Raw genomic sequence first — 13,811 nt, 5'->3', positions numbered from 1 at the left:
GGGTGGATATGGCTCACTCACACCGAGGACCTATCCAGGTCATCATTTACCCAGAATGCTTTGTGTGTAAATAAAATGACTCCATCCATGCTAAAATATATTTTTAAAAATTTACAAAACTAAACAGACAAGACAGACACTGTCCGAAAAAGTCCCCCTTCAGCAAACTCGAAGTGGCCCACGGGCCACCAGTTGATAATCACAGTTGTATCATGTATCATGCTATTAGTGAGCTGAGGAGCAGAAATAGCCCTTTTGATTGTAAAGTTTGCAGACCCCTGCCATAAACCATGAATCAAATTYTATTCTTTCCTTACTTAGAATGTTCTCCTTGTCTTGTTCTCCCGGCCTCATTGTGAACTCTGCCCCRTGTCGACAGGACGGCAGCCAGACCTCAGACGTGGACAGCGGCGTGTCGAACCCTCTCAGCCAGCCTCCGGCTGAGTCCGGCGTCCCCCTGCCCTCCATCAACCTCCTCTTCAAGGACGGGCAGCTGAAGGAATGGAGCGGGCGGGCCCCACCCCCTCTGCACATCTCRTCACTGCAGAAAGACCAGCCCTCATAAACCAGCCGCTGGCTTCGCTTACATCCATGGGAGGAAATGACGACTTTTCAGTAAAAAAAGGGGCCACCTTTTTTTTTCTTTTTTTTTCTTGGCAACATCACTATGGATGGTCTTTAAAACGGTCCTGYGTCTTCATATGGAAATCCCCTCACTTATAAGCTCCACTTCTCGTCCGCCGGTATCCAGGTGAGGGGAAGATGAAGCCCCTCAGCTGTTTATTGTTTAATCTTCTGTAAGAGGAACCATCTAACATTAGTGCCCCGCCCCCTTTCGCTGTTTCCCTCTGTGATTTCTTGTGCTCCCAGCAGGGCAGTGTTATCTGTGAGAGTGGTGCTATTTTCACAACATAGAACAAAGATGGAGGTAAACCCATCCTCCAATCAGTGGAGGGGTTTCTTTTCCTGAAAATAAAGTCATATTGTAGTTGTTGTAAAAAGAAAAAAAAAGGACTTTTTCAGAAGTGACATTATGCACATTCTAGGACCAAGACTTTTGGACTTGCCAGGTTGAGTTCTGATCCAAACCCCACTGCCTCCCTGTATCGTTCAGTCATCTAATGCATGATGCTGTTGCACAACTCAGAAAGATTATTTTCTTTTCTCTTTACTTGTAACCAATAATAGGAGGGGATGTGTTATTTGCACTGTGCAGGATTTCTCCAAACCTGTAGATAAATAAATCTCATGTCACTTTTTAAAAAAAAAAGTTGGATCATTTGTAGTGTACACGTTTTTAGAGCTCATGTTTAGAAGGAAATGTTTGCTTAACACAAGCGTTAAAAAACTATTGGGCATTTGAAAAACTGTTTTTTTTTTTCATTTCCAGTAGAGCACCAAAGATGATTCTACTTTCTCAAACTGCCTTTTATTTTGATGCCTTTGTTGTAGTCAGCCAATCAAAAAGACTCAGGCCTATAGGATCAAATCTGCTTCATTTTGCAACTTTTTTTTCATGATTCCTTCATGCTCGATTGAGTGCATATTGCTAATACAAGGTTCAAGACGAGGTCACAGAAAGTACCAACCGTCCTTGTTCGAGCTAGTTTTAGAGCCACACTGCACAGAGTAGGAACAGTTAAATCTGCTTGTTTTGATTGAAGYTGCTGCCACTGTTTCCTCATTGGATGGACTCCAGTTTGTGCGCAGCGCTCTGCTCTCTTGGCCAGCCCTTCACACTCTCCAAGGGATTCTGTTGACTCTGTCTTTTGAAGTGGGGGGAGAACATGGTTTGTGGTGTAAAGACAGGAGTCAACTTTTTACCCAGGGGATGGTTATGCAAATGTTTCTCCTGGTTTCTCAGAGATGTTTAYGGCCCAAAGTGTTTTGTGAGTTTCCCCTGCTCTATTGCATTTAAAGTGAGAAAACCCCATTAGTTCTTTCTGAAGGAGTCCACCCTCTGCCCTTCTTSACCCACTTGTGGAAATTGTCTAAAAATGTGATGCTGAAATAAATTATGAAAAAAAAAAATACAAAAAACAGGAATAATACAAGGTCCTGCTGAAGCATGAGGACTGTGTAGGATCTGTTGTGTGCACGTGTTGTGTATGCGTGCGTATTGTACACCTCATGGGTGCGTTTTAAAACAAGCCTAATTTTAACAAGACCCTTACCCCCCACACCCCTTCGAGTCATGCCTGTTATCTAGTAGCTCATTTTCCCCCCAGATTTTCATCTTCCACTGTGTTTAAAATGATAGTTTTATATGTCAGCATAAATTTTAGAAAATCTTTGTTGTAGCTTGTTTAATGGGACTGTGAAAATGAAGAAAACACCCCTTGAAATTAAAAGGGTTGAAGAAGAAAAAAAAACATTCCTTCACTTTGCCCTGCCTACATGCTAATCTAGTTACATATGATCACAAAGAAATATGTAAAAAGTATATGAAAGTATAAATAAATATGTAATGAGAGCAAACTGGATGGAAACGTCTGAGCTTTTTTTTAACGCTGTGATTTTGTTTTATTTTTTAATTACTTGACTTTTGTTTCATCTGTTAAGCCAGGAGTGTCAAACTGAATGCCACGTGAGCATTATGGTGGGCCTCAAAAGTTGTAATTAACTTTAATGTTTTATGTTTAGCTTCAACTAAACGTGAAAGGTCACRTTCCTTGTCTCATTGCTACAACTGAGCTCTACATGGTATTTCCTGCATAGAAACAGCACATGTCTTTTTATAAACACTGAAAAATACTACRTGTACAACTGACTAAATGCAAAAATAAATAATATAGAAATACTATTAACAGTAAAAGAGTTTTACTCTGATGAGTTGTGGTGAGTTGCTGCCATCTTGAATTCGGGACTCTCCCTCTTTTCAACAGAGAATTTCCATTGGAGGGGTGTTCCAGTAAACATACAAATTGTAAGTGGGAAATTCCCACTTTCCAGTACAACTGGGCTGCAGCAAAATTTTGCCGGCTGCTGGTTTTTGAATCCTGCTCTGCTTGGTGTTGAGATGCTGTCATTTTGCAAATTATATTTGACGTAGTTTATAATCAATGCTGACTTTAAAACAGCATACACTTATTTTAAGAAGTTAATACATCTTTGAAGGTCTCGCGGGCCACAAAATGCCATGGCAGGCCACATTTGGCCCGCAGGCCTCGAGTTTGACATGTGAGTTATACTGTTGAGATGAAGTCATACGTTAAAAGGTCCTGGAAGCAAAATAAATGTTAACATAAAATTCTTTAATTTAAAAACAATTGATGTTGCTGTTACATTTATCAGGTTGTTGGATTATATTTGTATCATTGATGTTTTTGCCCCTCCTTCAAAAAACATTTTTAAATAGATTGTTCTCATCTGAGGTAAACACTGTCTAAAATGCTGTTTCTTGTTGGATTTGACCATTTTTACCTACAGTATGGTATTTTTGGGTGTCATAGCTCAGATTTGTAGAAAGGCCAATATCTGTTGTAGAATCACTATTTAAACAACTTCAGTTGGGAAAAATAGTTTTATCCTGAGCTAATGACTAGTCAGTGCAGGGCCAAAACCAGAGTGGATTACTGCTGTCTATAATCCCAATTTGAAATAAAAAAAACAGTTCATAATAGTACTTAAATAATCTGATATAATTTTTTGGGGGTTTGAGGTTGTGGCAGCAATCACTTTTAGTGGAAACATTTTCTTCAAACTGAGGTCATTTAAAGAACTATCCATGACAGGTAAGATATTAATTGTTCAAAATGTTTCCACAGAACCACACAAGAATGTATTTTTTTTTACTAAACAGGCAGAGATTTGATTCATTGTACCATGACAGTTACTGTGTTAACATGTTGAAGTGGACTTTAAGTTCAAAGTAAAGGTACTTTAATTTATTTAGACATCTATAGACCAAATAACAGGAACCCCGGATATTACTGGTTTATTTATGCAAACTTTGTTAATAATATAAGCAAACCTAAAAATTATGATTCATTTATTGTTTTATTTTTTTGYTGCTGTTGTTGTTGCAGTAATTATGGTGAAAATATTTCATTAACAATTTATTTGCATTTAAATTGATGTCTGGAAATCATCTGAGGACCCTCACTCGATGTTTCATGATGTATGGAGGGGCCCTGAGCCCAACTTGAGGAACCACTTGGTCTAGACTCATTAGATTAGGCTGAATTATTTGAGGATTTAAATGCAGAGTTGTAAAGTAACTAAGTACAAATACTTTGTTATTGTACTTAAGTAGAAATTTTGGTTATCTGTACTTTACTTGAGTAATTAATTTTTAGCCTACTTTTTACTTCTACTCCTTACATTTTCACACAATTATCTGAACTTTTTACTTCTTACATTTTTAAACAAGGTAAGAAGTAGAAAGTCGTTACTCCGACGTTATTTCGGCTCATTATTGTTAAAAAAATACTATCCTGATAAACTGTGTCTCCTGGAAAGAGTAAATTTAATAGTTGGATGAGAAGTATAAATATTTACCATTCTGACACCAAATTGTACACAATCCATCACAGCTGCACGCCGTTAGAAAAAAACATTTTTTTGGAGAGGTCACCTCCCAATAAATGTCATTTTGGAAAACCTAACCGCTCATTTTTACTCAATACTTTTACTTTTAATACTTAAGTACATTTTATGTCAGAAATTTACTTTTGATACTTAAGTACAAAAAAATCAGATACTTTAAGACTTTTACTCAAGTAATATTCTTGGAGGTGACTTTAACTTTTACCAAAGTGATTTCAAAATAAGATACTTGTACTTTTACTCAAGTATCACTTCGAGGTACTTTATACAACACTGTTTAAATGGTTTCAAACTAATAGAAGTTTCCATGATAAAGGATTTTAAATCAACATAAWTAATTTTTCACTACTAATTTTAAGGCAGCCCTTAATGTTGAAACAGTTTTGCATTTTTTACAGTGTATCTCTGTGAGGTTTTGCTGCCTCTTGCATGTAGCCGGTCACATTACATTATTGTAGGCCGTTAGATCATGTTTTCCAAGCCTGGTGGAACAGATGGTGTGCAAGACGCAGCGGTCCGGATGCTGCGTCCATCTGCCTCAAGTATACACTTGTTCATCCCATCCATGTAAATATAAACAGACACGGAGCTGAAAAACACAATGTGTGGTGCAGGGTTATGAAACTGCAGAAAAACAACACGTCTGGTGTGGGTTTTATGGTTGGCTGTGCCCCCACTGGACAGGTGGAGCCCTGTCTAATTGGCCGTGTCTCTCAGGCCTCGCCGCTCCCAGCTTTATAAATTACAGTGATACCAGGAGAGGCACCTGGGGGCGTAAACTGGGTCACGCCACCTGAGGATAGGAAGCTCCGAGAAGCCAGCGGTCAGAACGGAACTTGCCTGTCGCCGCTCTGAGAAGGGTCTTTTGTTTTCCACGACGCTTTCAGAATGCACTGATGTAAACCGACATGCTCTGAAAACACACATCTGCTGAATTTATTCTGCAGAATTTTATTTATTTATTTTTTGAGTCTCATCTTCAGGCTGGTGATGCTGCAGGGCTTCGTGGAGAAACAGAGGGGAAAAGAAAAACACACGGAGCAGACTCGGTGCATGTTTAAACTTGAGCCAGAGCTGATCTAAATACGGAGAATGGTGAAATAATATCTGCATCTTGCGTTGTACACATTGCTGCTTCATCATTCTTACATCATTTCAAGTGAAACTAGAAGTAGATCATCTTTCTTCCTATCGTGATGTGTCAGTATCATTGCAMTTATTTTTGTCTTAGATGCTAAGAAAACTGGTTGATTCTGGACCATTAATGGGCAATCCACTCTGGACCTTATATATGATCTGAAACACAAGTGGTCAAGAAATAGAAAAAAGACATTTATACTGGCTTAATCAGAGTTTGGGTCTGAAACGAATCCATGATCTTCAGCTGGAGACAAGATTTGGAGATCGTGGAAGAGGACATCTTAAGAAGTAGCAAAATATTGTTGATTGACAGCAAACAAACACAAAATCAACATGAAAGCTCTTGCCTTCCTATGCAGTTCGGTTCAGTTTCCCTTCACTGCTCCGTCTGGGATTTCTCCCACAGACAAGGATTTGTCCAGTAGAATTTCAACTGGGCCAWTCAGCAAACAGAAGGAGGAGTTGTGAACSATGATGTCCATTTTCTGCACCATTTTAGTCTGCTTATAATGGCAACTGAGGAAGCGAATGAATCCAGTTGACAAGGCTTCCAAATTAAATTTGTCCCACAAAGCCTGCAGCACYCGTTTACAGCCACCTCATTCAGCTCAGTCCTTCTCTCTTCCCAGTAGGGCAGTGGTTCCCAACCCTGGTCCTCAAGAACCCACTATCCTTCATGTTTTACTTGTTTTCAGCAGGTCTTTAGATTCTTCAGCAGATTGTTAATCACTCATTCATTCAAAACAGGTGTGTCAAAGCAGGGAAACATCTAAAACATGCAGGACAGGAGTCCYGGAGGACCAGGGTTGGGAATCACTTGTTGACAAACACCTCAAGAGTTTATTTGAGCTTGATGAGACATTTTCAGAATATAATATTGACTTAGTTGTACGTTTTTTTAGTGTTGCTTCTGAAAGCCATTGATTCTTTGCCATTTATTTGTAAATAATAAATCAGATAACGTAGTGGTCCCCAACCCTGGTCCTCCAGGACTCCTTTCCTGCATGTTTTAAATGTTTCCCTGCTTTGACGCACTTGTTTTAAATGAATGAGTGATTAACAATCTTCTGAAGACCTGCTGAATAGGGGGTCCTTGAGGACCAGGGTTGGGAACCACTGCAGCAGGGGATGGCTGTTTACAGCACACACAATTTCTGGTTAGCTTCTTAGCTTAGCTTCCTTCACGGTCCAGCTGGCGCACTGCAAATGTCAAAGCCAAATGTTAACGATTGGGTCAGTCAGATCCACGCTTCCAGCAAGCAACTGTTTCTCAATAGGTGAGGTTCGAGACCCTCTGTACGAAGCAAAGCGCAGAACAAGGGACTGGTTTACATAAAAACATCAATTTAGAAGAAGAAAAATACCATGAAGGTGTGATCAGTGATAACCTTTCAGTTGTTCAGTGCCTCATTTGTGCTAAGATCTTTCAAAGCTACAAGAAAGGACTTGTCATTCAACTGGGGTGGCCAATCAGATTTCAAGAGCCACCCCCGGCCATGTCTCTGGTTACAYTAATTATATTGCAACCTTGTTTAAAAAGATTAAAAAGATATATGAAAGACATAACTAGTTAATTTAAATTGGCAATGAGATTAAAAAAATTGCACAGGGGCACCACCTCAACTCTTGCCTAGGATGCCAAATTGTCTAGGGCCGGCCCTGCTTAGAAGTAATTATATTGTGAAGTTAATCCAAATTTAGATACCTTTTTAAAATCTCAAATCATTGAACATCTCCAAAACAACATCTGTTRATTGTATTTGTATAATTTTCCCCAAAAACAAAACTGGAAATGAGCCACGTGAATAAGCAAAGTGAAAATATTTGATGTKGATCACAGTGAAATAACACAATAAGATCCTGTGCAGCTTTAAAGGAGCTCAGCTGATCGTCTTAAGAGGCATCACACAAACCACCGAGGCTGTTATTAATCCTTTCAACCTTTATGTCTCTTTTCTTCCCCTAGCTGAACATTTGTTTCCTTTTCATGCCACGTGCCGAACAAGTGTAACACTATTTCTAGGACATTTGTCGCTGCTTGTTGAGTTTTTGCCACACTGAAGCAAAATGCACACTCATTCTCCTCCTGTGTGGAAAACAAGGGTCCACAACTGAGAAGAACAGGCAGGCTATGAACCACTACAAACATAATGGAGACATTATGGTCTCACTGGGAGACAGAGTGAGAAATGACCCTGCAGCTTCAGCTGATACAGAGAGACATGTGGAGTCAACAAACAGGAAGCATATCTGCACAGTTTACACCTTTACATTGATGTGTTTTTGGTTTTACCGAGTTTTGGGAATTTTAGTGAATTGTTATTAAAGGGGAGTTAATTAAAATAGCATGCATTAAAGAGAATAACACAACAAACTAAAAAACTTTATAAAAAAAACGATAAAGGTTAATTAAAATAACTTATCTGCTTTTAAAATACTCCCACCTGGGGTTTTCAGGGGTAGAGGCKTTGAAGGCGGTGGCAGAAAAATTACGCGCACTTCCGCTTTAAAGCTGCGTCCTGCTGCTGAGAGACTCTCTGCTGAGCCTCGGATCAGATCCGCCTTCAGCCCGGGACCAGGCAGCTAGATCTAGTTTGCCACTCTGTGAGCCTACTGTCAGGAGTTGGATAAAAAAAAAAAAAGGCTCTGTGAGACATTTACGCACGGAAACAGCAGCTGAGGCTCCACCTGAGCTCCGAGACCACTTTGTATTCTCCTCCCAGCCTCCACTTGTTGATGGGAGCACCGGGAGGTTTCCTGAAAGCAGCCACTCAGACGGAGCCGTTCTTTATGCGTAATTTGGATGAAACCCTGTCCGACGGGCAGGGCGCAGGGAGGGTGTTTGGTGACAGATGGTGACCGGTAACGGCGTCGGATTACACAGGCGGGCTGCTGCCAGGTAAGCAGCGGAATGGGGAACCAGATGGACAGGCTGTCACATTTAAGTTACGCGGAAGTTCCCACGGTGGACCCGAACGGCCTGGACACGGACGACGGTCCGAGGATCGGCGTCTCCTACATCTTTTCCAGCGACGACGACGAGCTGGAGGACGGCTGCGCGGCGGACGGGAGGGACAAAGAGYCGAACGAGGAAGAGAAACACTACGATCCGCGCGACGAGGTGGAGTGCGCCGTCTACAACCGCGAGGAGTGCGTGTACGAGAAGAGCGCCAAGTGCGCAAACCTGGAGGTCTACTCTCCGGAGAACCTGCTGAACAAGTGCAAAGCGGGAGACTTGGTGGAGTTCGTGGCTTCGGGTCAGTACCCGCACTGGGCTGTGTACGTGGGGGACTTCCAGGTGGTGCACCTGCACAGAGCCGAGGTGAAGAACAGCTTCCTGACTGATGCCAGTCAGGGGAGGAGGTGTCGGGTCGTCAACGACCTGTACAGGTTCAAAGCCCTCGGTCCGGACATGGTGGTGCAGAACGCCATGGAGCAGGTGGGACTCAAGGACCGAGAGCTGAGCTGGAGGAACTCGGAGAGCTTCGCAGCCTGGTGCCGGTTCGGCAAGAGGGAGTTCAAGATGGGAGGGGAGATACGGATCGGCAAGCAGCCGTACAGGCTGAAGATCTCCCTGTCGGACAAGCACGCGCACCTGCTGGAGTTCCAGAGCCTGGAGGACGTGATCATGGAGAAGAGGAGGAACGACCATCTGGGGAGGACAGCAGTGATGCAGGAGCTGAGCTCACATTTCACGCGCGCGGAGGAGAGGAAGACTGAGCCTGGATCCTCTGAAGGATCTCTGCAGCTTGAGTAGCCTTTACTGAACAACACCTGTTACACTGTCCTCCTTAAAGGGATAGTTCAGATCTTCTAAAGTGGGGTGCTGTGGAAAATTTATCAACAGTAAATATCTTATCTGCTGTAGATAACTCTTTGAACTCTTAAATTTGGGAGTTTGAAGGTCCTGGTAAAGTCATAAAGACCAAACAAAAATCATCACRACATTTGTCTCATTCTGATGTGACCTTAAATTAAACATTTATAAGCAAAATATGAAAAAAGAGAACTGAAAAAAGACATCTGACATATTTGTTTACATATAAGCCTCAGTGGTGTGACTCAAGCTTTCATGTGGTTTTAGGTAGATTCCTTTATACTTTGTTTACATTCAGTGTGGACCCGCATTTCAGAATTGCATCTATAAAGCTAAGTGTCACCGTTTCATACAGTTATGAACATTTTTATATTTGATTTCATTCTTGACAATCAGTAGCTTTAGGTTTTTTTTTTATAAAAATCATGTGACCAAAATGGATCGCTGCCGAAATTTCAAAAGATTTCATGTAAGTTTGTGCATTTTGTTTCTAAATGTTAAAACTTCCACTTAATTTCACACCATTATTTTGRCAGATGCATTTTAAAGTTTATTGGGAAGGCAAGCTGCTGCTATTTGCTCTTGCAGATAACAACASAGTTCTGTGTAAATAACTGTAAGTATTAAGCAGCTGGATCAGGTGCCTCACAGCTGAAGGAGCTTTAGTGTTGAAATAGCTGCTATAAATATGAGAGATGAATTTTTCATACATTTCTCAACAAAACCCTCAATGTAGAAGATCTGAGCTGTCCCTTTATTCTGTAGCAATCATTTATTTTGGCTGTAGTYGGAACATCTGATTTTTTGATTCATGTTTTTACAAGGTCATCRTTTTATTGCCTTAAAGTCACAATCCTTCACATTCCAATTAAACCATCTGAGATTAAGTCAATTGATTGGCTCAGCTGTTTATTTATGGTAATTATAGTTTTATAAAAGCTTTACAAATCCATCAAATTGTACGCTCCTGGGAGTCCTCTTTTTATAGCGAGTCTCTTTACATCAACCAGGTGAGATTTARTTTCAGCTCACTCAGACAGCAACATGTCATCCCAGATTTTTTCTGCCTTTCTGGGTAATTCTCAGCTCATATGAAGAAAAAAAATCTGCCTCTGTTAAACTGATCTAAAAGTCTTTGTTCCCACGTTAAAATAAACCAAATGGTTTTTTCTTTTCTCAAAAGGGTCTCCCTGTTTCTGCTGGTRGATTTCACTACTGAGAGGAGAAAAGCTGGAAGAAACACTGGGGCTTCTTTTATGCAACATTTTCAAGAATTTTATTTACTGTGATCCRCTGAAACAACTGAGCCATTTAACACATTTGGTATAACTTGGCAAAAGGCAAGGGCTTTGTAGAAAGATTTATATATAAAATTGACATTCCTATTCTGTTTTGTTTTTAGTTAGTGTGGAGAAAAAAACTATCAATAATTAGCAGCTAATTTATTTGACTGTTTGTCTGAAGAAACAACTTTCATTTCATACACAGCACATCTAATAAAGGTTTCTAAAAGACTCATTAGTTTTAATCAGTTAATAAATATTTTAATGTTTTACCTACCTACCTACCTACCTACCTACCTACCTACCTACCTACCTACCTACCTACCTACCTACCTACCTATCTACCTTGATTGTTTGATTGATTAATTGGTTTATTGTTTGATTGACTGATACATGATGAAGTGGACAATTCTACATCAAATCTGGACTCATATTCAGGTTTATTATTCTGTAGGAAAGTAAAAATTCTGTAACTGTTAATATTTTTAAAGCATTGYAGATGTTTCATGTGTGAAATGGGGAGAAAAAAGAGAGGGCCCAACAGTGCCCAGGCTAACTACTATTACCAATGCAAATCAATAACCGTGCTYACTAATATTAATTCTTGTAAAGTACTTTGCAACTGCTTTAATGAGAACCACGACATCTGAAGTGAGTATTTACAGCCATGTTGGATTTTGAGGTTGAGGTTTTAGATAAGTGTCCAATTTTATAAAACTGCATCTGGAGTTCTAGTGAATTTGTTGCTGTTTTAAACACATTATAAATGGGATTTCATCCTGCTGATTGTTGCGGTTGATGTCCCGTCGCTGGCTTTTCAACAAGTGTCTCATGTTTACACACCAGCTTCATCACATTTTAACCATCCTCCAAGGAGACTCAGTGAGTTTTTTTTGATGCAGCAGAAAGCAGTTTTCCACCTGCTGCTGACTTTAGTTTAGATTGGGTTTCCTGCTCTGCTCCAGAGAGCAGAACCAGACAAGATGTCTGACACCATCTACAGTTCAGGACGGAGCCGGAGTCCATTTCTGGGACAACAGACATGAGACAGTGAGGAAAGTTTTAAAATGATGTAACAGCTAAAACAGAATTTAGTTTTCTACAGAGGTTATKAGGATTTGTCAAAATTAATGAATCATCACTTGAACTTCAACTTCTTTTATAAAAATTAAAATATATATATTGTAATGGGTTAGCTCTGCTTTACTTTCATTCAGGAGTTTGGATTGACTTTTATCACAGTGTCACCATGGTAATCCAAGCTGCAGGAATAGTAATGTTCTCCACTCCAATTCAGAAATACACAACGCCTCATTAATCAGCTCCGTACAAAAAAGAAAATAAAAATGGTGCCGCAGTTTGTAAAGATTTCAGCAGCTGGAGAGGGAGCACAACAAGTGCATTAAGATTATTAATGAACAGAAAGCGCCTGAAGCAATCTTCTTCAGAGGGATCTGAAACTGCTACATCACGTCCCACTGAACGTGTTCAGATGTGAACAAAATCATCCAACTGAGTGCAAAGGGTGTTAAAGTGAGGGATTTGTTGTTTCCATCACAGACGCAGGACGTTTTGGGGACAAAAAGTTCAGAGAATCATAAAAATRCAACATTTGCTTCTCAAATGTGAAACTAGGAACTGAGACAAAGATGCACTCAAAAAGCAAACGTGTTGGATTTACTYAAACAAAGTAAATGGACTGAACACTTTAAGGCTGGTTTATACTTTGTCATACGTCTTGTTCCCCCTGCTGAGTGACAAAACATTGCGTAACTTCCGTCTGCTCTCCCCCGCCGTGTACGTTGCCCCCAGTCAGAACTCTGCGACRCAGACCTTGCGGCTCGGAGCGTGTGATTGGTTAGAACTTTGTGGGTGTGTTTGAGGAGCAAYGCAGCACTGAGTAACTGGACCAGAGCAGAACTTTAAGCAGATCTTTTTTTTTTTTGCAAATTATTTTGTTTAAAATGATTTTTTTTGTCTGGAGCTTGTTGGTAAAAGAGCTAGAAGAGCTGCTGGTTTGACCCTGATGAACGTGTTCATGCAGCTGATGTTCACACCTCTTCTTTTTTCCATCACTACCGTTGATAAAAAAAGGGTTTTCCTCTTTGGAATTTTTACCTAACACAACACTGATTGTTGAGTAAAAAAACAAAAACAAAAACAATATCCAGCTATCATTATTTTTGTTTTGTMTATGAGCTGTRGGAGGGCAGAGGGAGGAGTTATGATGATTTATGGCCTGCCATGTCTTCAGACCCATTTATTTTCTATTATTTGTATCATTCATATCTGCCTGTTAGCAAATTATCTTGTGAACCACATGATTGGATTTTAGTGAAACCTTCATATTGACCATATTTGTACACTGCAACTCAGTTGTTGTTGACTAATTATTTATCACAAACATAATGTCTGTATATTGAATAGAAAAGAGAGAAAAAAAMCTCCATAAAAACTGTTTATGAAAGGGCAAGTTGAAGCAACTAGCTCAAGTCCTGTCCCTTTTTTAAAACTTAACTCTCCCATCCAAACTGAGAATGAACATTTATAGTTTTAAATATCTGGCCAAAGTCAAGATGGCTGCCAGCTAACACAATTACCAAATATTAGCGGAGAGCCATCCTCAATACATCATATCATCATGAGATTGCGTAAAACATTCTGTGCACGACAACTCTCTGCGTCCCTTCTGAGTATAAGATATGCATCATTCAATAAATGTTAGGTTGTTAATTTCTATTAAAAACACATCCCACTGTGCTACACTGATGGCTGTGATTAGCTCTCATGCTTATAGCTGTACCCGAGTCACCACCAGTCTTCTAACAATAATCCCCGTGAGGTCTTTGGATTGGAAACAATTACTAATAATTATCATCTTGTTTTGCACATATTAATTTATGCTCTCATTCCCGGAGAGGAACTGATACGTGACTCCAAAGCAGTTATCGATTTTCAGCTCATGTGGGCTGAAATGAAATGGAGGACGCGACGCTGAAAACAGCAAACAAAGGTTTTCCATT

The 13,811-nt window shown here is 40.1% G+C and overlaps 2 protein-coding genes across 2 annotated transcripts in view; both read left to right on the top strand.

Moving 5' to 3' along the window:
- The window catches only part of fam91a1 (family with sequence similarity 91 member A1), a gene marked incomplete at its 5' end in the record, with an annotated part of 17,396 nt that extends 14,913 nt beyond the window's left edge, over positions 1 to 2,483 (top strand). The window contains 1 exon segment of the mRNA XM_014005795.1: positions 380 to 2,483. Within this exon segment, the coding sequence (XP_013861249.1) occupies positions 380 to 565 (186 nt within the window).
- A 5,655-nt stretch (positions 2,484 to 8,138) lies between these two features.
- On the top strand, positions 8,139 to 10,397 carry lratd2a (LRAT domain containing 2a). Its single transcript, XM_014005794.1, has one exon. It carries the CDS (start codon positions 8,600 to 8,602, stop codon positions 9,443 to 9,445), a length of 846 nt encoding a protein of 281 aa, XP_013861248.1. The 5' UTR covers positions 8,139 to 8,599; the 3' UTR covers positions 9,446 to 10,397.
- The last annotated feature ends 3,414 nt before the right edge of the window (positions 10,398 to 13,811 follow it).

Source organism: Austrofundulus limnaeus, unplaced genomic scaffold (assembly GCF_001266775.1).
Source record: "Austrofundulus limnaeus strain Quisiro unplaced genomic scaffold, Austrofundulus_limnaeus-1.0 Scaffold32, whole genome shotgun sequence".
Taxonomy (NCBI): domain Eukaryota; kingdom Metazoa; phylum Chordata; class Actinopteri; order Cyprinodontiformes; family Rivulidae; genus Austrofundulus; species Austrofundulus limnaeus.
The sequence above is the reverse complement of the archived record's forward strand: the minus strand, read 5'-3'. Positions and strand labels throughout refer to the sequence as shown.